Genomic DNA, 23498 nt, shown 5'->3' with positions numbered 1-23498 from the left:
ATGAAAAATTATTAAGGGAGCACTTCAGTCTTCCTAGACACCAGAACACAATCAATCCTAAGGGTTATTACATGGAGCTGCTGAACTGGGATCATTAACAAATTTGATTGTTCCAGTATTTTAAAGGAAGGGTTTTAAATGGTGCACAAATGCCTCTCATTTGATTCTGTACTGTGTGTCATTTTGTGTGCCACACAAGTGTTACGAAAAAGGAGCAATGCAGAAGCAAGCACCAGGTGGCTGGAATGGTAAACAGGATGTGGGTGTTATTGGATTGTACCGTGGGAACCAGGAACAGTCTATTCACTGCTCTGAGAGCCGGATGTTACCTCAGAGCAGCACATGACCCTGTACTGGAAGTACATGGGTGGAGTTTATTTTCTCTCTCTGCAGTGGGGAAGCAGAGTGTGCAGACATATTTTCTCTGTACTGGTGAAAGACAGGAATAAAGACATGTAGATATATTTCTGTCTGTCTCTTTCCCCCTCCCTGGGAGAGGAGTGGGGGAGGAGTGGTGTGTTCTCCTTCACGTTGAGGAGAATCGCCGAAGAGACCTCCCTTGATCTTGCCGGCAGGCGCTGGCAGGGGAGGTAAACAAGGATTCAAGCCGGGCACCTGGAGGGTGGCCAAATTCCTCTGGACTAAAAGCTAAGCTGGAGGCTCTTCTGGCTTGAATACCGACAACTGGTAGCAGACCGATGGATATCTGATCTATGAGAATCTGCATGAGAGGTGAGAGGTCGATGAATCGTTGCCATCCTCTGCACCTAAGGAGATAAAGAAAGCGTCTGCCTGCAGCCAGAAAGCTGAAACAGACAGCTGGACACCGAGAGAAGTGTGTTTCAAGGCAACGGAGCCCCAGAAAAAGGTATGCAGCATTTCGGGCAAGAGAGAATGAACGCAGAAAGATTTATTTTCTGGTTCACAAGCTGCGTTTAAAAAAAAACAAGCTCTGAAAGAGCAGGCTTGCATACCAGGAATTCCTGTGGTTAGATAAGGAGTTCCGTCCTGAGCAGGTTGCTAGGCAACGTCTGCCAGTTACTGAGTGGGCTAAAAAGAGCCTGGCAAATCGAAAGTGTATCTGCGCAGCTGTGCAAGGGTTTTGAAAAAACAACCCAAAGGTTTGCCTGCCAGTGAAGCAGTAAACAAAGACTTTTGGGAGTTTACTGACTTGAAAAGTGAAAGCTGGCTTGAGATTGAGTGTAAAGCTGACCCTTGGATTCAGCATGGATGCCAAGAAGGGGGGAGTGCCCCTGAATGCCGTGGTTCTAGATGAACACAGCCGGCATGCTGCACTGGAAGAAAAGGACAGGGGGAGGGAGGAACGGAGTTCTAATTCCCCCACCGATGAGGCTACTGGAAAGGATGCTGTAGCTTGGAATGTTGTCCAGTGTTACATTTGCGGACAGGCTGGGCATCTTCAGCGGAGCTGTAAGAAGCCACGTCAGCCAAAAGGAGCGAAGGGCCGCTCAGCAAAGCCTGAGGCGTCAGGCAAAGGTCATACCAAGCCTATGGTGGAACCTGCAAAGGCTTTGATGGCGAAAGGAACCACGCCAGATGTTGGGAACGCGTTTATTATCGACACTGCAGCGACGGTTCATATGTCCCCACACAGAGAACTCTTTTCAACGTTTAAGAAGCAAAGCTTCACTGTGACACAGGCCAACGGTCAGGAGCTGGAAGCGGCCGGCGTGGGGACTGTCTATCTTAAGAGTCTGGACTTGACAATAAACAATGTTTACTTGGTTCCTGAATTGAAGTTCAATCTGCTGAGTGTTTCGCAGATTGCAAAGAGAGGACTGAAATTGTCCTACGATGCTGAGAGCTGCGAGATCTACAAAGATGGAGAGTTATTTCTTTCAGCCAGGGAGAAGGATGGACTTTATTTGTTGACTTTTGCACAAAGTGATTACATGGAATGTAATTCATCTGTGTCTAACCTAGTTTCTCTTGCAGGTATGAGCAAGAAGAAGACCGGAGTCAACAGAGCATTTCAGCGGGTGTATGCTGATGTGATTGGTCCTCTAGAACCATCTAGAGGCAATGCAAGATATTATCTTGTGTGTGTGGATCATTTCTCTAACTATGTCTGGGTTTATGTGTTGAGAAAGCCACAGGAAGCCTTGGAGAGGTTTCAGGAGTTTTGTGACAAAGTTAAGAGTATGCATGATGCTAACATTGATTGTCTATTCACAGATGAGAAGCAGATTTTTCTTTTACAGGATTTCCAAAGGTTCCTGCAGAAAAAGGGGATCAGACACAAGATTGCTGTTTCAGCGGAAGCGTGGAACAGGGGTGTCTGTGTACGGGTGAACAGAGAATTGCAAAAGGGGATGAAAGCGCAATTGCTTAGTTCACATCTGCCACATGAGTACTGGGCCGAGTCTCTAATGTCGTTCTGTTATACGAAAGTGAGAAAGGTTTCAAAAGAGTTGGGAAGTTCTCCTTTTGAGAAACTGTTCCACAGAAAACCTTCTGTTGCCCATTTCAAGGTTTTTGGGTCTCATGTGAGAACAGAAGCTCCAGGTGGAGTAAAGAATGCCAGAGGCATTTTTGTGGGGTATGAAAAGGGTCTCTACAGAGTACTTTTGTCTGAATCTGGTCAGGTGATTCTCACAAAATTTCTAGAGAGTGCTCCTGAACAGGAGAGAGTGATAGTACACACATTTCCCACTGAGGACGATTCAGATGATGATGATTTCACTGATTTCAGCTGTACAGGAAGTGATGACACTGATAGCTCGGAGAGCTCAGTTGTCACAGTCATTGAGAGGAAATCTCACACAATAGATAGGCCTTCACAACTGAAGGATGAACCACTGTTTACCATTGGAACTAGTTCTCCAAAGAGTCCTGAGACTGGACCAGTGAGCAGAGAGGATCAGCACCTCATACGTAGGTCTGAGAGAGTCACAAAGGGTCAACCACCCAAGAGGTACTCAAAAGAGTTTGCTTACTTAGCTGTTGCATGTGTTGCTGTTGTAAACAACCGAGGACAGGTTGGAGCTGTGTCTAAGTCAGAGACAAAGACACAACAGAGAGTTGCTAGCCAAGGTAATGCAGATGCACTCATTCCTTGGAAACCAGACAACCAGAGAGGTACACTGGGGAAACCAGTGGCGGGGAGTTCCAAGGGTGGAACTGAAACAACAGGGGAGTGTTATGTGTATAACAACTGTTTGTTTTCTTCTCTGGATCATGCTTTGCTTGCTGCAACACGCATTGATTCTTTTGGGGGAGGATGTTATGAAAAAGGAGCAATGCAGAAGCAAGCACCAGGTGGCTGGAATGGTAAACAGGATGTGGGTGTTATTGGATTGTACCGTGGGAACCAGGAACAGTCTATTCACTGCTCTGAGAGCCGGATGTTACCTCAGAGCAGCACATGACCCTGTACTGGAAGTACATGGGTGGAGTTTATTTTCTCTCTCTGCAGTGGGGAAGCAGAGTGTGCAGACATGTTTTCTCTGTACTGGTGAAAGACAGGAATAAAGACATGTAGATATATTTCTGTCTGTCTCTTTCCCCCTCCCTGGGAGAGGAGTGGGGGAGGAGTGGTGTGTTCTCCTTCACGTTGAGGAGAATCGCCGAAGAGACCTCCCTTGATCTTGCCGGCAGGCGCTGGCAGGGGAGGTAAACAAGGATTCAAGCCGGGCACCTGGAGGGTGGCCAAATTCCTCTGGACTAAAAGCTAAGCTGGAGGCTCTTCTGGCTTGAATACCGACAACAAGTTTAGCATTATTGTGTGGGGTTATTAAAAACATTAGCCCACTTTTTAAAAAATGGCCTGTCTTCCAATGCACCACCACTTTCTCAGATTTCTTAACAAATAAAGCAGGCTATTTCCTAGCGCACAATAAAAGTTTGACAGTGCAATCCTAACCAGTCACTGGGGCTAGGATTGCAGCCTTGGGGTTAGTTACTACAGTCAGATTCCCTGACATGGGAGGGGTTACAGCATGGCTATTATAGGAACATGGCAGATACCAGGTCAGACTGATGGCCCAACAACTAGGCTGATATTGTCCATTCCTGGCAGCAGCTGTCCAAGGTCTCTAGGAAAACTTTCCCCTCATTACTAGCTACCTGATTGCATTACCTGGAGATGCCAGATTCTGATCTGAGACCTTCTGCACGCAAACCACGTGCTCTTCTGAGCTGCAGTCTGTGCCTACGTTGTGTGTGGAAATGATAGTGTGTGAGCTGAACTTCACAGGGAGCCCACTGACAGCCACCTCTCTGCCAATGCAGCCCGTATCCATGTACAGGCAGATTCATACTAATATATCCACACACCTTTGCCTTGTTCATGAGACCATAGGCATGAATGCAAATGTGTGGAAAGGAATGGGGTCTCAGGAAAGGAGTCCCAGAGCAGTTTGGAGAACACTGACAATGTCTCCATCTTAAACTTTCCTTCTTAAAAGGCCCCATCACAGATCTTTCTTCCCCAGGTTGCTCCTTGCTCTCAATGGGCATAGCCAAGGGGGGGGCAGCTGTCCCCTCCAATCAATAAAATTCAATACAAATGCATAGTAAACTGAGGTTCTTCCCCACCTAACAAAAGGCCTGCATGGCTATGCCCATGTAGGAAAGCTTCCTTCTGCACATTTAACAGGCCTGCGGTGTGTCAGTTTATAAGCTCAGGAGAGGCCTTTGAAGGGAACCTGTTCAGACACCTCCTTCTAAAGAGACATCCTGCATTTATCAGTGCTCTAGTGGCTCAGCCACTTCAAGAATGAATAAACAAGGAACAAAAGGATTCGCTTATTCTTGAAAATGCCTGGAGGGTATTTTAAAAGAGGGGGCGGGGAGAGAGGAAAAGAACCAGTAAACTTTAAACAGGCTCATTACAGCCATCATTTTCTTAAAATAAATGAATGCAATTTAATCATGGGCAACATTCAATTAAACCAAAATAAGAACGTAAGCCAGCAGAAAGTTATTTTGTGCAAAAAAGGACTGTAGCTCAATAGCATCACCAGAAAACCCTGCCTGAAACCCTGATTACCTGATGGAGCAATGGTCTGATTCAGCATAAGGCATGGCATAACCTGCTCATCTAGAAAGCAGGTACCGGTAAGTAGGTAGACAGCTGCAGATTTGTTTGTTCGTTTATATTAAATGTCTTTTCTGCCCTTTCAAAGGAGTCCAGGGTGGCAAACAACCAAACAGTAATAATACAATTTAAAATAAGCTAAAAATGTTTTTTAGAATACTTGAAAGGCTTTGAAACAATAAGAAGATCTTTACACAGTCCCTATTCCTTACATCTGATAATTTCAAGGCTGCTGGACTCATTTAGGCATCAAATGCCTGGGGGAATAAGAATGTTTTAGGTGTCATGGGCCAGAAGTCAGCTTTGCCTGCTGAAGGGGGAGAAGGTGGAGTGACTCCTCCTGCAGCTGACCAGCCTTCAAGGACACAGAGGAGAAGGCACTGATGAGAACTAGCTGGCTTTAGCCTTCTTAAGCAGAGCTTCCAGCAGCAACCAGGCGCTGGTAAGAACTCTTGTAATTTCTGGCCCTACCTTGCTGCTTCTTGCTCATCTTGACCCTTGACCATCAGATTCCCTGATCCTTGGACCAACAGACTGGGTGGATTGCTGTTCGTCCAACCCTAGGACTGGACCTGACTTTGGACGCTGATTCTACCTCCAGGCAAGTACACCTCAGAGACTCTTCTGGTTGGCTGGCCTCCCACTCCTCTGAACTCTGCATGTTGTTGGCTCAGCACAAGACTGGCATTAGTCTCCTCCTGAATGTTAATGACAAAGGAGGCAAGACACGCCTCACCAGGGAGGGTGTTTCACAGATGGGGAATTGCTCCCAAGAAGGTCTTGTCATGGGGCACAACACCAACCAGGTAGCACCAACAGGGCTTCTCCTGCCAATTGTAGGGTCCAAGATTACCATATTGAGGAAAGTGCTGTTTTAGGTACTTGGCTCCCAAGCTCTTTAGTGCTTTTTACACTAGTGGTAAACACCTTGAATTGGGCCTGTTAGTCCACTTCATAAAAATTCCCATACTATCATAAGGAGAGGAAAATCTGTCCAAATAGCTGGAGTTTATAGGAAACAAGGATTTTTTTTCCATTCCAAAATAAGCAGATCCAAAAACTACAGTCAACAAGAGTTCAATTCATTTGCAATAGTTGCCTCTTTCCTGTTTATAATGCCACAGCTTTTCACTGCTGTTGTTACATATTGAGTCTGCATCAGTCTTTTCATACAACAGAAATAAAGTAGGATAATAGCTATCGGATCAATGCTATTGACATTAATGAGAGCAAGTGGATCTTTCTGTAGTACCAGGAGACTATCATTTCATGACCACATCCTGTCCTGTAGGCATGGTTTCAAAAAGAATTCATTTTCATTCATTCAGTATGAATGAAGTGGTCCCCTGTGGAGAAAGGGGCCTCCGATGTTAAGAATGGTTGGCTTGCATAAGCAAGCTGATCTTTGTCATGTGGTAATTGGAATGATATTCAACAGGCAGCTATTACAAAGTAGAAACATTTGAACCATGAGGATGGGAGAGGCCAACTCCAAGGCAGAATCAGTCTCACAGTGTGAAGTTCCCTTTCCTCTCATTCATTCATATTAGCCACTGATAACATCTTAGGAGAGGGTATAAGAAAACATAATGAAGTATAATCAAACAAGAAGCCTTTGGCAATAAAAACAGCAGAAGTGGAATAATAATAAACCCCACAACCTGAGGGCATTTTTATTTAAATGCCTCCCAAAATGATGTACCACGTTTATTTTCTCTTGATGTAGTGGGCAGGGCCTGAGCCCAATGGGTTCAATTTGCAAGGAAGGGGATTTTGACTAAACATTAGGAAGAACTTGCTGATCGTCTGGGTGTTTAACCATGGAATCATCTGCCTTGGAAGGGGGTGAGACTTCTTTCATTAGAGGTTTTGAAGCGGAGGCTGAATAAACACTTATCAGAGGTGCTGTAGTAGAGGGCTTCCTGCCTTGGCAGGAAAGTGAACTAGATTACCTTTGATATACCTTTTCACTCTAACTTATGATTCTAGAATGAGAAACCCAGTGGAATTTCCCCAAGAACATAGTGAGGCTCACTCTTTCTTCTCATTAATTCATTGTATTTAAATATATACATTCCACTGTTCTAGGCAAAATGTTCATCAGTTAATAACCTGGAGGCCACAATGGGAAATGTGCTTTCCATTATCCCTACCACTTAACTTCTAGGAACAGAGAACAACAAGAATGGGCTTCATAATCTATATAGGAGCAATTTCATAAGAAAGATTTTTTTTGCATTTGTACAGTTATTGGGAGTGCTAAATCATTCCAATTCCTCCCAAAAGAAACATAAAATGAAAAATAAATTTACATGTAAAGCAAATCTGTTCGAATGTGCCCTAAGTGCTCCCACCCACCACTCCATGACAGAATTTGGGAGACTCCATGCAGAATCCAAGATATTTTGGATTTAGAAGGGTTTAATAACATTTTTGGGTGGCATGCATATTTGTGGTACGACAAGGTTAAAGCTCACAAAGCTTTTAAAAATCATATTGTCAGGAAAGCATTATATAATGTCTGGATAAAATATAAGGATTTGTTGGAAAATAAAACTCCTAGGTGGTTATCTCCAATGGAGGCGAAGGCCGTGAAAAAACTCAATATGGGACTGAAATGGCCGAAATATTGGGAAATTGTGGAACAGGAGGAGGACAAATGGAAATTGCAGAGTTATGAGAAATTAAAAGATAAAGTGCGTGACTGGCTTCATTATTATCAAATAATGGAGGTCTTTAAGTCAGACAGGAAAAATGGCTTCCAGGTGGAAAAATCAAAACTGGAGACAGAATTGTTAGAGTCCAAAACTAAGAATTTGTCAAAAATGTATAACTTGCTGCTGAAATGGAATACACAGGATGAAACAGTTAAATCAGCCATGATTAAGTGGGCACAAGACATTGGTCATAACATTATGTTTGAAGACTGGGAACGGTTGTGGACCACCGGCATAAAGTTTACGGCGTGTAACGCCTTAAAAGAAAATATTATGAAAATGATTTATAGGTGGTACATGACCCCAGTCAAACTTGCTGAGATTTACCACTTGTCTGACAATAAGTGTTGGAAATGTAAAGAGAATGAAGGTACATTCTTTCACCTCTGGTGGACGTGCCCAAAGATTAAGGCTTTCTGGGAGAAGATTTATAATGAAATAAAAAAGGTATTTAAATATACCTTTCTGAAGAAACCAGAGGCCTTTCTCTTGGGGATGGTCGGCCAGTTGGTGCCAAAGAAGGACAGGACATTCTTTATGTATGCTACAACAGCAGCAAGAATACTCATCGCGAAGTATTGGAAGACAGAAGAACTACCCACCGTGGAAGAATGGCAGATGAAAGTTATAGACTATATGAGACTGGCAGAGATGACCGGCAGAATCCGGTTGTATGCTGTAACCATTATGCGATATGAAAAGAAAGGTTAAAATTAATTATTAGAAATTAGGGAGGGATTTGTTGATCAAAATTAATTAGGGATTGGAATGCAGTAAGGGGAGGTATGAGGAGGTCGGGAAAATAAGTTTTATGAAAAAAAAGGGTTTGAAATTATACATGTGGTGTTTTTTGTGTTTTGTGTGTGTTTATGTTTTTGTTTTTTGTTGTGATTTGTGTCTTTAAAATGTGTGAAAAGCTAATAAATATCTTTTTTAAAAAAAAAAAAACAGAATCCAAGGATCGGTATTTCCCACATTGCTTAGTTCCTTTCTTTTCCAGTTTTTAGATTAGCTTTCCCTGATCTGGTACCCTCTGGATATTATTAGACTTCCACCAACCCTGCCAGCATCAACAATGGTCAGCTGGAGTCCAAAAGCATCTGGATGGGAGGGTGCACCAGGTCAAGAAAGACTGATATTGAAGAATTCTGGGAAATGATATATAATGAACTGAAAAAGATGTGGAAAATATTTTTTCCTAAGGAACCAGAAGCTTTTCTTTTAGGTATTATAGGACCAGAGATCCCAAAGGACCAGATGAAACTGTTTATGTACGTGGCCACAGCTGCACAGACTCTGTTAACCCAGAAATGGAAAGGTGGTCCAACTCTGACCAGAGAAGAGTGGCAGACAAAATTAATGAACTATGCCGAGATGGCAAAGCTTACAGGAAGAATTAGAAACCAGGACGAGGAGGACTTTAATATAGAATGGGGAAAGTTTATAATGTATTTGAAAAGCTATTGTAAACAATTACATACATTGGTAGGATTGACTTGTAGTGAAAAATTGAACTATGGATTGACAAAGGATTTATAAAGATAGTTATGAAAGACATTCAGAGGGGGAAATCATTACATTAAGATCCACAATTGGGTGGGGGAGTCAAAAGGGATTATATGTTTATGTATTTAATACATTTGTTTATGTAAAATAGAAAATGCAAAAATAAAATTTATATATAAAAAAGACTGATATTGATGGTAGAACAGAAATATGGTGATACAAGTGGGGAGGGTCCTTCATTTGAAAGACAGCAATGCATAATGACTCCACAATGTCTTATTTCAACAGTTTGCATCAATGCCACCCCCTCTTCAAAGCTGCCTACTGGGCACAATTAAGATTTCTTGCATTCAGGGAAAACATGACACTAATGAGGCATGCAGTTTGGTCTGTGGGTAGAATCTTTATGGAAGTTGCAAGGCACAATTAAAACATCTATGCTGAGAGCAACCTTGCTAGGAAATCTTTGGGACGCCTGCACATGGGTAGATTTACTGCAAGAGGAAATGCTTCCAAGCATATGTAAATGCTCCTATAATCCTTATGCTCTTGGGTATCTTTTTACACGGCGAACAATATTGTGCTGTTCAGGAAGTGGTGCTTTGTAGAAATGAAATGACACTTTTAGCAATAGCCCCAACCTTCATCTTAAGTCAATTTGTGGTTTGTTAACCACCAGCTTCCTACATTTTCTTTCTCCTGGCATATCTTACTTAGAGACATCAGTCTGACAAGAGATCTGCTGGAATGGCAGTTGTTGAGAAGAGTCAGTTCCACACATTCCAAATCCTTTGGATTTTGTTTCAAAAGCACGGTATGGCTTCAAGAACAGTTAAGCTCGGCCTTTATCACCCCTGTTATACAGAAAATTCCAACTGGGTCCGAACCTCAATGCTTAAAATCCCTGATAGAGGATAAGGACCCAGAGATCATGCTTTTGTTGTTTAGTCGTTTAGTCGTGTCCGACTCTTCGTGACCCCATGGACCAGAGCACGCCAGGCACCTCTGTCCTCCACTACCTCCCGCAGTTTGGTCAAAACTCGTGCTGGTAACCTCGAAAACACTATCCAACCATCTCGTCCTCTGTCGCCCCCTTCTCCTTGTGCCCTCCATCTTTCCCAGCATCAGTGTCTTCTCCAGGGAGTCTTCTCTTCTCATGAGGTGGCCAAAGTACTGGAGCCTCAGCTTCACGATCTGTCCTTCCGGTGAGCACTCAGGGCTGATTTCCTTAAGAATGGATGCGTTTGATCTTCTTGCAGTCCATGGGACTCTCAAGAGTCTTCTCCAGCACCATAATTCAAAAGCATCAATTCTTCGGCGATCAGCCTTCTTTATGGTCCAGCTCTCACTTCCATACATCACTACTGGGAAAACCATGGCTTTAACTATACGGACCTTTGTTGTCAAGGTGACGTCTCTACTTCTCAAGATGCTATCTAGGCCTGTCATTGCCCTTCTCCCAAGAAGCAGGCGTCTTTTAATTTCGTGGCTGCTGTCACCATCTGCAGTGATCATGGAGCCCAAGAAAGTAAAATCTCTCACTGCCTCCATTTCTTCCCCTTCTATTTGCCAGGAGGTGATGGGACCAGTGGCCATGATCTTCGTTTTTTTGATGTTGAGCTTCAGACCATATTTTGCGCTCTCCTCTTTCACCCTCATTAAAAGGTTCTTTAATTCCTCCTCACTTTCTGCCATCAAGGTTGTGTCATCTGCATATCTGAGGTTGTTGATATTTCTTCCGGCAATCTTAATTCCAGTTTGGGATTCATCCAGCCCAGCCTTTCGCATGATGTATTCTGCATATAAATTAAATAAGCATGCTAAGATCATGCTAAGGGTGGCCAATAAGATCATGCTAAGGGTGGCCAAATTTTGCATGGCTGCCATAAAACTCAGGGAACAAGCTGTGTTGTTGCAAAGACTAAGGCCTCAGATGCAAACGCTAGATAACATTTTAGTGACTAAGACCTAAATCACATTTCTAATGGCTGTCATATTCGTACTGTTTATTGTTATAAAGGTAAAGGGACCCCTGACCATTAGGTCCAGTCGTGACTGACTCTGGGGTTGTGGCGCTCATCTCGCTTTATTGGCCAAAGGAGCCAGCATACAGCTTCCGGGTCATGTGGCCAGCATGACTAAGCCACTTCTGGCGAACCAGAGCAGTGCACGGAAACACCGTTTACCTTCCCGCCGGAGCGGTACCTACTTATCTACTTGCAGTTTGACATGCTTTCGAACTGCTAGGTTGGCAGGAGCAGGGACTGAGCAATGGGAGCTCACCCCGTTGCAGGGATTCGAACCGCCGACCTTCTGATTGGCAAGTCCTAGGCTCTGTGGTTTAGACCACAGTGCCACCCGTGTCCCTGTTTATTGTTATATTTGAATTTTAATTCAAACTTAACTCTATTGTGTTTTATGTTCACTTAGTATGGTATGTGAAGCAGGTCTGGGGCCGTAATAAATTTCATTTCAGTTAAGCCAGTGTGGTGGTTAGAGTGTTGGACTAGGACCAGGAAGTTCCCCACTCAGCCATGGAGCTCACCAGGTGACCTTGGACCAGCTATGCTCTGTTAGCCTTTTCTTTTTTATATATATAAAATTTTTATTGGTTTTTCAACATATAATATAAAACAATACAAAAGACAAACACAAACAAACAAACATATAAACATGTATAATTTCATAATTTTTTTCATGTACCCAATTTCAGCGACTTCCCCATGCCTCCCTTTTCTGCATCCCTGTTTTGAGCTTTTTTTTCAGCAACCCCTGGTCCAGATTACTTATTAATTCCTTTCTTTAACCTCTTTCTTTCCTCTTATCCAATCATTTATCGCTGCAAATCTGTTATGCTTTACCCATGACATTTTAACGCTCAATAATTTTACAAAAATTTTTAAGATAAAGTTTAAATTTCTTCCAATCTTCTTCCGCCGTCTCTTTCCCTTGGTCACGGATTCTGCTCGTCATCTCTGCTAGTCCCATATACTCGATCACCTTCGTCTGCCACTCTTCCAGTGTGGGTAGTTCTTGTGTCTTCCAATACTTTGCTAGTAGAACTCTTGCTGCTGTTGTAGCATACATAAAAAACATCCTATCTTTCTTTGACACCAATTGGCCTACCATGCCCAAGAGAAAAGCCTCTGGTTTTTTGTGAAAGGTACACTTAAGCACCTTCTTAATTTCATTATATATCATTTCCCAGAAGGCCTTAATCCTTGGGCACGTCCACCAAAGGTGATAGAAAGTACCTTCAGTTTCATTACATTTCCAACATTTATTATTGGGCAAATGATAGATTTTTGCAAGCTTGACTGGGGTCATGTACCACCTATAAATCATTTTCATAATATTCTCTCTTAAGGCATTACATGCCGTAAATTTTATACCGGTGGTCCATAACTGTTCCCAGTCAGCAAACATAATGTCATGACCAATGTCCTGCGCCCATTTAATCATAGCTGATTTAACCATTTCATCCTGTGTATTCCATTTCAGCAGCAAGTTGTACATTCTAGACAGGTTCTTCGTATTGGGTTCTAACAATTCTGTTTCTAACTTTGACTTCTCCACCTGGAAGCCGATTTTCCTGTCCTGTTTGAAGACTTCATTTATCTGGTAATAATGTAGCCAATCTCTTACTTTAAACTTCAGTTTCTCATAACTCTGTAATTTCACATTTCCACCTTCTTGTTCTACAATTTCCCAATATTTTGGCCATTTAGATTCCATATTAAGCTTTTTAACTTCCTTAGCCTCCATTGGTGACAGCCACCTAGGGGTTTTATTTTCCAACAAATCTTTATAACGAATCCAAACATTATATAATGCTTTTCTAACAATATGGTTTTTGAAGCTTTTATGAATTTTTACCTTGTCATACCATATATATGCATGCCAACCAAATCTATTATTGAACCCTTCTAGGTCCAAAATGTCTGTGTTCTCAAGAAGTAGCCAATCTTTCAACCAGCAAAAAGCTGCTGCTTCATAGTAAAGTTTTAAGTCCGGCAGGGCAAACCCGCCTCTTTCTTTTGCGTCAGTTAATATCTTAAATTTTATTCTGGGCTTTTTGCCCTGCCAGACAAATTTCGATATATCTTTCTGCCACTTCTTGAAACAGTCCATTCTGTCCACAATCTGCAATGTTTGAAACAAAAACAGCATTCTTGGCAAAACATTCATCTTAATAACAGCAATTCGGCCTAACAAGGAAAGTCTCAAATTTGACCATATTTCCAAATCTTTCTTAATTTCTGTCCAGCATTTCTCATAGTTGTCTTTAAATAAGTTCACATTCTTAGTTGTTAAATTAACCCCTAGATATTTCACCTTATTTGCTACCATTAATCCAATTTCACTCTGAAACTTCTCTCTTTCCTCCACTGTTAAATTCTTTCCCAATACCTTTGTTTTTTGTTTATTTAACTTAAAACCTGCCACTCGACCAAAGACTTGTATTATCTCCAAAACTTTTTTTGTACTAGTGTCTGGCTCTTGCAAAGTTAAAACTAGATCATCTGCAAACGCTTTCAACTTGTATTGTTTAGCTCCGACCTGAATCCCTTTTACCAGCTGGTCACCTCTAATCATGTTTAATAAAACCTCCAGAACAGTTATAAAAAGTAGTGGGGATATTGGGCACCCCTGTCGTGTCCCTTTTTCAATAGCAATTTCTTCAGTAACCACATTATTTACAATTAGTTTTGCTTTTTGTTCAGAATAAATTGCACCTATACCATTCTCAAAACCTTGGCCCACCCCCATTCCTTTGAGATTCTTTTTCATAAAACTCCAAGAGATATTGTCAAAGGCTTTCTCAGCGTCCACAAATATTAATACTGCCTTAGTGTTAATGTTATTCTCAAGTAATTCCATAATGTCTATTATATTTCTCACATTGTCAGATAAATGTCTTCCTGGGAGAAAGCCAGCCTGGTCTTTATGAATCTCACCCACCAAAACCCTCTTCAATCTTTTTGCCAAAATGTCTGCAAAAATTTTGTAATCCACATTAAGTAATGATATAGGGCGGTAGTTCTTAATCTGGTTCTTTTCAGTCTCCGATTTTGGTATAAGTGTAATATATGCTTCTTTCCACGATTCAGGTGCCTTCTTCCCCTCTAAAATTTCATTACAGACTTCCTTAAACGGTTGAATCAGCCAATCTTTCAAAGCTTTATAATATCTGGAAGTCAGACCGTCTGTTCCTGGAGATTTTCCCGATTTCATGTTTTGAATGGCTCCCTCTATTTCCTGCTCAGTTATTTTCTGGTTTAAACTCACTTTACTTTGTTCAGATATTTTTTGTAATCCATATTTTTTAAGAAATTCTTCTATCTCTTTTTCATCCACCGGCCCTTGTGCATAAAGTCTTCTGAAATAACTCTGAAAGCAGTTTCTAATCTCATTTGGCCTAAAAATGTTCTTTCCTTCAACCTCTAAGCTTGTAACCATATTCAGTTTTTGTCTTTTCTTCAATTGCCATGCCAGAAGTTTCCCACATTTATCTGCCGATTCAAATGTCTTTTGTCTCATTTGCTTTATTTTCCATTCTATCTCCTGGTTCATCAGTTCCATGTACTGTCTCTGGTAGTACTTTATTTCTCTTAAGATTTCGTGAGACTTTGGCTTTGATCTCAGTTTTTTTTTCACCTTCTTTTATTTTTTCCAAAATCTTATCTTTCTTTTCGTTCTGTCTCTTCTTTTTTAAAGTGTTCTGCTGTATCAAAAAACCTCGCATAACGGCTTTACTTGCGTCCCATATTGTTCTTTTCTCCACCTCTGTTTTCAGGTTTATCTCAAAGTAGTCCTTAATAGTTTTCTGGGCCTTTCTGTACACCTCTTCATCTCTAAATAGAGAGTCATTCATCCTCCATCTGAAGGAGCCAGCTGTTGTTGTGTTCATTTCCATCTTTATGGCATTATGGTCGGAGCAAGTCTTTGGGCAGATTTCCACTTTCTTTATCTTAGATGCCATTCCACTAGTTACCTAAATTTGGTCGATTCTGGTCCAGGTCATTTTTGCTTCAGAGAAAAAAGTTCCCTCTCTCTCCAGAGGGTTTCTTGTTCTCCAGATGTCAATCAAGTCGATATTATCTGTCATTTCAAAAAAAGTCTTGGGTAGTCTCCCATCCTTAGAAACCACCTGTCTTAGTGCTTTGTCCATATTTGTAGAGACCACTCCATTCATATCTCCCATCATGATTATATTGTAATCCAAATAGTCCATTAATGTCTCATGTAGTTTCTTAAAGAACTCTGACTTCCCTTCATTCGGAGCGTAGATCCCAATTATCAATAGTTTTTCTCCTTGGACTTGTATTTCTATTGCCAAATATCTTCCTTGTTCGTCTTTAAACATCAACTTAGGGGCAAATTTTTCCTTAACATAAATCACCACTCCTCTTTTTTTCACTTTATCTGATGAAATAAATTCCTGTCCCAGTCTTTTATTAACAAGTAATTTTCTATGTGTTCTAGTCACGTGGGTTTCTTGCAAACAAATCAAATCCAATTGTTCTTTTTTTAAAATATGAAAAACCTCACGTCTTTTTCTGGGAAGGTTCAAGCCATTACAGTTCCAGCTTAAAATTTGTAGAGCCATGTTGTTGTTTACTTTGTTGCTCCTCCAACTGCCCCCAGCAGTTGTTCTTCCTTTGTTGGGGTCTGAAGTCCAAATGTCAAGTTCGATATATCCGCTAAGTCCTTAGCCTCAGTAGTCAGGTCCACCACTCCCTTCACAAGGTCTTCTTGATTTTTTTCCAGAAACTGTTCTTTGTCTTGCACTGTTTTTATTTTTCTGTTAGCCTTTTCTACCTCACAATGCTGCTTTTATGATAAAATGGGGAAGGGGGAGAATGGTATATGCCACCCAGAGCTCCGTGGAAGAAAGATGGAAGATACGTTGAATAATGAATAAAAATTATAAGCAGATGTCCTTGAGAAATGCTTTAAAGTAGTTTCAATATGGTCACTTTACCTTTTTAAAAAGCCAAGCATTGTGTACTGCAGGGGTGGGGAACTGGGTGCAACTGGTGGACTGGATGCTTACTTTCCCCACCCCTCCACAAGACACCTGCCTGTCAATCGCCTGATGCCACAATGATGTGACCCATTTTTCTTTGTCCATGCAATTTGAAATCAAATGACAGAGGCAAAGGCACAGGGCTTTGCATCACATTATAATGGCATTATTCTTCCAACAGCAAAATTAAAGCAAGCATCACAAGATTTGTGCACATAGAAAAAAACTGAGTCCGTTTTTCAGAAATGGCAATGGACATGTCTTTTTAAAACCATAGATCCATAGAATAACAAGATGCATCCTCCCACCCTTGAGAGATCACTAGATGAGTGGCAACCAACAGGTTAAAACCATAGATCCATAGAATAACAAGATGCATCCTCCCACCCTTGAGAGATCACTAGATGAGTGGCAACCAACAGGTATAGAATGAATTCTTGAGAAGTAAGGTCAGCACTGGCACTATAAAAAATGGGAAAGAGACTTAACTTAGCATCCAAAGTTTATGCAACTTCTGATGGTTCCTTTTGATGTTAACACCTTTAGTTTTGATGTTTCCATATCTTGCCTTCTGGTATGTTATCACTATTTACTTACTTACTTACTTTGTGTGTTGTCTGTGCATGACCCTTCTAGGAGACTTAGTTTGAACTATATGCAGATACCACTAAATGATGAGACCTTCAACATAATTTTTAGATATTTCATTTAGCAGGGAAAAGGAGATGTCACAGGAAAAGATAACATAATTCTAAACCCATTCTAAAAAAATAGATTCTTCCCCCCTCCCCCCCCAAAGAAAACAGAATTCTGCAAGCTTTCCCAGATGAAGAAGGTTACTCACCTCCTTCTTGGGTCAAATATTTAGTCGGACTTGAAATGGTCTCCATTTTCTTACATTGTAGTAAGGAAGAATCTCAATCTCAATGGCCTTACTCTCAAGGAGTGTTTAAAAAATAACACACACAAAGAATGCCACATCCGAGTCCAGTTTGAGTAATTGCATCCCAGCCTTGCTCTTTATTCCCTTGACGTAATTGCAGAATCCAAGGGAAAGGATATGGGTTTAAGGCATGAGAGAGACAACAAGGAGGCCCCAATTGAAGTTATGATCCATTCTAAAACAATTTGGCCAGGATCCAATGAGGTAATTTAGGTAGATGCAAGGGCTTCACTCATCCAGTGGCGTGATATGGGTCCCCCCCTTCTTTTCTGTTAATCTTTGAACAACATGCCCAATGCTTATCACAAACTTGCTCCACTGATGTGCCAGCAAGATACATAGCCAGCAAGGGACTTCTACAAGTTCAGGCTATTTGCACATCAAGCCCAGTCATGTCCATTTTGACTGTCAGTGGTTCTCCCAGGTTTCAGGCAGAGAGGTCCTTCCCATCACCTGCCACTTGATCCTTTTAACTGGAGATGCTAGAGACCTATACACATAATGCCCTTTCACCAACCACAGGCCATGTTGTCTTATCCTTTAACCACACCCTTATGGGGCCCAGATCCTACTTGTTCTCTTTCCCCTTAGATCCCATCTCAGGGTCCTAATGCCCCACCCTGTGTCCCCACTCCCTTCTACCTTAGATCTTCCTCCCTGAGACCCCACTCTTTCATTCTCTGGTCTGTCTCTTCCCTCTTCCTTGAGGCACATGCTGCCTTGCTACCTCCCTCTCTCTTCATTTGCTGTTGGTGGCAACAAGAACAATACTAGATAAAGTCTGTCTTCATCCCCCACGCCAATAATAGCAAAACAAATCTTCCGCGTACTGATTGTAGATACAGGAGAGGCTGGCTAACACCTTCAGGCAGGCAGAGACATCTGGCTAGCCACTGCTGGAACCTGAAAACAGAATTTCTCTGGCTCAGCAAAGCAAATTTGTCATCTTAGAACAGGGGTCAGCAAACTTTTTCAGCAGGGGGCCAGTCCACTGTCCTTCAGACCTTGTGGGGGGCCGGACTATATTTTGGGGAGGGGAGATATATGAACAAATTCCTATGCCCCACAAATAACCCAGAGATGCATTTTAAATAAAAGCACACATTCTACTCATGTAAAAACATGCTGATTCCCAGACCGTCCATGGGCCGGGTTTAGAAGGCGATTGGGCCGGATCCGTCCCCCGGGCCTTAGTTTGCCTACCAATGTCTTAGAATATGTCCCTCCTCCCCAGTTTAGGAACTCCCCATTTTACAATCTGCAATCCTAGCACTGCTTCATCTCCACCCACTCCATCCCACTCCAAAATATAAAGCATAGAGTGGCAAACAATTGAGGCTTCTTTTTTTCTCTATTACAGATCCACAGCTATAGAATGCTCCCCCATCAGATATCTGTCTGGTACCATCTTTCTTCAGTTTCAGGAGGAAAGGGAATATTTGGAGCTTTGGAAGTTGGACAGGAGATGGTTAATGGATCCAGGAATCCTGCTCAAATTCACCTTAATGGTCTAGGCAAAATTGCTAAATGCTCTTCCTCTGTTAGGGAGATCAGCTGTTTGCTGTCAGTAGCTGACCCACAATGATTAGGAAATGATCTGGCCAAGAGACATACTAAAACAATGGTCTTACGCACACAGCCTCTGAAGTGTAGCACTTCCTAGGACTCCCCCCACACACACACACACCTCACATGGCACTTATATTTTCAACAAACACAGACACACATCCTTACATCATTCAAGGACTGCAAGTGTAAATGATTACACATGCACATGGGAGTCCCAGGCACAAAGATGCAAATGCACATCTATTAACAGCACATATATATTAGACACATTTCACCTCTTTGCTGGGAGGAATACTTGCATTCCCAGGGCAAGCATAATTGTCATGCAAAGTGTAAAGAGGCCCAGGGAAAGCAGAGGAGTATATGCCTTTGAGATCCTTTGATCAAAAGTGCTGTCAGTGTGGGCAGGATCAAATATTTTTAACACCTCTTTCCCCCTTTTCTTCCTAATGTAACACTAACATCTCAACAAATGAAACTGATCTGTAGAAAATGTAACTTGAAAAAAGAGACATTGCACATACTTCTGTAAACCAAGAAATCTTTAATAAAAATATGTTGTTGTTGTTGTTTAAAAAAGAATAGGATAACTCTTTCAATAGGCCCCTTTCCCTTTAGACATTCACTTATTTACACAAACATTTACAACCTACCTATGATTTAAGCAGCTTGCAAGAAATGCAATAATATTCAATATAAAAAGCTCTACGGGGGACGGGGCGAGTTCTGCACAATCCCAACAAAGTTAAGCACTTCAGCTCCTTGTGATTTGAAATAGGAGAGTTAAACACTTTAATCTCTCCCACTGAAATCCAAGGGACTCAACAGGACATAACTTCAGCTGGAGCATGCCTGTAAATATTAAAGACACTGCTGAAGTGTAGAACACATTGGCATTTAAAATATGCTTCCTATAGGAGAACTCCCCATCAAACTCAGTGGGACTTACTTCTGTGTGCAAATATGCGTAGGATTGAACTGCATACTGAAGTCTCTTTGGTATATAGGAAATCAACAGGAAAGCACTTAATATTACCTATTAAGTCCCACTGATTTAATTATTTCTCTTTGGTTATAGAGTTCTGCCAACCTTATTGTCAGTGAGTTGACATCCAACTGTGAAAACATATTGCCTACTGCCTAGGGCTCCCTTGGACCCTCTCAGTTTAGTCATTAATGGATCACATGGAAGTTACATGCACAACCCTTGCTGTATTGAAGAATAGCAAATTACTTGTGACTGGGCAAGCAACCTAGTGATGTCACATCAAAGTAAGTGGGCATCATTCTTTGAACATCAGAGCTAGTACAGGCTGACGTTCATGCCACTCAAGGGTCTGGGGAAATCTGAAAGAGTGAATGCAGTTTCACAACCAATACTGTGTATCAGTTAAATGTGCAAATGCCTTCTTAAACATTTAGGAAGCGCTATATTGTAGATAAATTTCCAGTGCTGTCCTGCAGAGACAGGCATAAACCAGGAGAATGAGCAAAGATAGGCAAAGATGGTCTATTTAAAAAAATAATGCCAGGGTGTGTGTGTATGAATCGCCTGCTTGACAGCAAGCCTAACTGAATATCAGCAAGTTACTTTTTGCCACAGACTGAATGGGAATAATAGAGGCAAGGTGAAAGCCAGGTAGAAAGGTCTGTTCCATGGAGCACATTTTAATAATAATTTTAAAAATAGAAGGATCAATCAAATTGCATGGGGGGAGGAAGCAGAGAAGCCCCTAAAGACAGAATTTCAAGCTCTTATTAATCTCAGGCTTTAATTTTTTTAAAAAAAATACAGAAGTCGAATCTTTCTTTCTAGATTTGGAGGAATCGGCATGCTTTCCTTTAGTTATAAGCAAAAGATGGTGAAGTTTAGCCCTATTCATTCTGTGATCTGAAACTGACAAGTTTTCCTTACCTGTCTCGCTTTGGTGGGTTCCCTCTCTCTGCTGTTTCATTTCCAACTCTGTTTAAAAGTCAAGGGAGGAGGAGGAGAACAAAAGAAAAGCTCTTAAGCGCGCAGATCGCTCCGTGGATCGACACCCAGCGATTGTGTTACATTTGTTGGGAGTGTGTCGTGTCAAAGAGAGATTTGGAAGACTTCTTTTTAGAAGCCGGTGCTTTTGAAAGGAGGAAAAGGGGGAGGAAAAGCCACCAGCACTTTAAAGGTTAACTTCCTCTGCCGAAGAACAGGCGTTTGATCCAAGCACAACAGAGTGTAGCTTTTCAACCTCGCTAGCCAATGAGACGAGTTGGTGGGCGGAGCGAGGACTCTACAGAGGCAGGCTTATTGTTGGGGTTTTTCTTTTTCTTTTTTTTTAAGAAAAACATTTCCTCCAACCCCCCCCCCCGCACACACACCATTTTTTTTTTTTTAGTTTAGTAAATTAATGCAGCAAGAAAGTCTCAAGATCCGGCGAGTTCTATGGAGGTGAAGATGGGGCGAGGAGGAAAATGGACTGGATCGAGAGATCACTGAGAGACTTTCCTCTTCGGCTTCCTCGCTGATCACCATGGGAATCCCAGCCCCATGAAACTTGCCCTTAGCTTCCTTCCCCACTTTCGCCCCGAGCGATGGGACACCTTCCCTGCAGCAATAATAACTTATTCGTGGGGAAAAGATCCCGGGAAGCTGGAATCGACAGCAGCGAAACGTCGACCCACCGGGAAAGCAACGTTTCCGGAACAATGCAGCAACTGCATAAGGAGGATTGCAAATTCCCTTGGATATAACTGAGGAAGACACCCCGGGCGCCCGAGGAGATTATCCGTTGGGTTTCTTACTCCCACCCACCCCCAGTTTCCCCCCACATGGCCAATATATTCTCGTAGCATTCTGCATGGTCCAGAAGCCCGGTGCGCGCACTGGGATCCTACTGGAAGGAAAGAAGGAAGATTTCTTTGCAGGGATCTGGTCATCCAAGCAAAGCTGTTAACACCGAGAGCAGCGCTGGAGTTTAAATGTCCATTTCCCCCCTCTCTCTCCAAGGTGCTGAAACGTGGGGGGTGGTTTGCTGTCCAGGGTCCTGAAATTCCAGCGCCTCGCCCGTCTATGTTCAACTGCCTCCTCTTCCCCACGCCACCTCTAACTGCAAGGATTGTGTACAAAATTAACAAAGAGGATATTTTCCACCATTTTATCCAGTCTGGTATTTATTTATTTATTTTTGTTTCTAAGTGCCAATTCGCTTGTTCTGACGTGTGGACTACAAATTCATCCGATCTGAAAAAATGTGTAACCTCAATGCACTTGGAGTCTACCTTTGGGAGACCATAGTATTCTTCAGGTAGGCTGTTTTCTAAACCACTGAGCTAGGGGTGTATGGGTATTTGAGATTGCAATGATAAGATCTGGCATGTGCGTTGAGTCCTGCTTGAGAGAAGAAAGTCCTCCTTTGGGATATCCCCACATACTTTTCTCTCTCTCGTTATTTTCTGTTTCTAATTGTTTAATTCAGAGTATAAGGACTTCTGACAGCTTTATGAGTTACTCGGTGTAATTAGCACTGCATTCTCTGCCTGTAACCGCAGTGCTGAAAACGCCAGGTGCTCAAACTGGTAGGAATGCGACAACTAGTGGTGATGGCGAGGGTTGCACTTGTACTCCACGAAACTAAATATTTCATTTTCCGACTTGGGGGGGAAGGATGCAAGTTGAGAAGAGCAATGTTGTGATTATGCCTCTATCATCATTAAACTTTCAGAATCACTTTGTGCTAGGTGAATTATTCTGACCATACCCAACAGATTTAGTAGCAATATATATATATACGCTGCTATGAAATTCAGCTTTGAAAAAAACTTTCCACAAAAGTTCTCTTGTATGGTTGTTGTTGTTGTTGTTAACTTTGCACATCATAAGACGAGATTGTCAGTGAAATCCTGTGCATGTCTACTCAGAGGTAAACCTCACTAAGTTCAGTGGGACATACTGCCAGGTAATTGTCTGGGATTGCAGTATTTGTGAGGGTCTGTCTCCAAAATGACCTGGCCAGCACTGTCACATACTTCTCTCAAAATATCTTACTAATCACAGGGAGGAAATAATTGTTATCTGTCCTGCTGTGTGAGAATGAACAATGCAATCTTCTGAGATAATGAGAGGTGTCATATGCGAATATTTGGAAACCTATATTTGTTTCACAACCTGCAGGATTCAGAAGTATTACACTCCATTTGAGTTGCATGACTGAACCACTTCATCCTCCATGTGTTTTAGTAGAGCAAAGATGTTGTTTTGACAGAAGAAGCTGAATTAATGATAGATAGATATTGATACATTTTATATATAGACATATTGCCAAAGCAATGCTTCTTTCTTTCTTTCTTTCTTTCTTTCTTTCTTTCTTTCTTTCTTTCTACAGACGCACTATTATAATCTCTTAGATGTTAGAATTAATTGGCTTTGTTCTAAGAAGGTCAGTGTTGGAAGCCTTTTCTGTCTTCCAATTAATCAAAATAAAATAAATAAGACCTCCAGTACGAAACATATTTGCCCTTCCAGAGGTCATATAATACAGGAAATCTGCATTTACAAAGCATACACATGCAGGGCTGAATGAAAGCATATGCAACCCTGCATGCCATAGACTTCAGTGGGACTTATACTGCCTATCTGTGTACAGGATTGCAACCTTAATTCAGCAGAAATGTGTCATATGCTTTCACCCTGAATTG

General features: G+C 41.8%; 1 protein-coding gene and 1 long non-coding RNA gene across 5 annotated transcripts in view; one reads left to right on the top strand and one right to left on the bottom strand.

The window, feature by feature from the left end:
• Positions 1 to 21000, bottom strand: part of LOC128407988 (uncharacterized) — a 173063-nt gene extending 152063 nt beyond the window's left edge. For all 4 annotated transcript variants that reach the window (XR_008328946.1, XR_008328945.1, XR_008328947.1 and 1 more), the window contains exon 1: positions 20740 to 21000. This is a non-coding gene — a long non-coding RNA (uncharacterized LOC128407988). The remainder of the gene's footprint in view (positions 1 to 20739) is intronic.
• Positions 21001 to 21194: 194 nt separating this feature from the next.
• The window catches only part of GLRA1 (glycine receptor alpha 1), an 87594-nt gene continuing 85290 nt past the window's right edge, over positions 21195 to 23498 (top strand). Inside the window, exon 1 of the mRNA XM_053377062.1 lies at positions 21195 to 22108. Coding sequence (XP_053233037.1) covers positions 22053 to 22108 — 56 coding nt within the window. The 5' untranslated portion in view covers positions 21195 to 22052. The remainder of the gene's footprint in view (positions 22109 to 23498) is intronic.

This window comes from Podarcis raffonei, chromosome 2 (genome assembly GCF_027172205.1).
Source record: "Podarcis raffonei isolate rPodRaf1 chromosome 2, rPodRaf1.pri, whole genome shotgun sequence".
NCBI classification, from domain to species: domain Eukaryota; kingdom Metazoa; phylum Chordata; class Lepidosauria; order Squamata; family Lacertidae; genus Podarcis; species Podarcis raffonei.
Note: the sequence above shows the minus strand (reverse complement) of the source record. Positions and strands in the feature narration are given on the sequence as shown.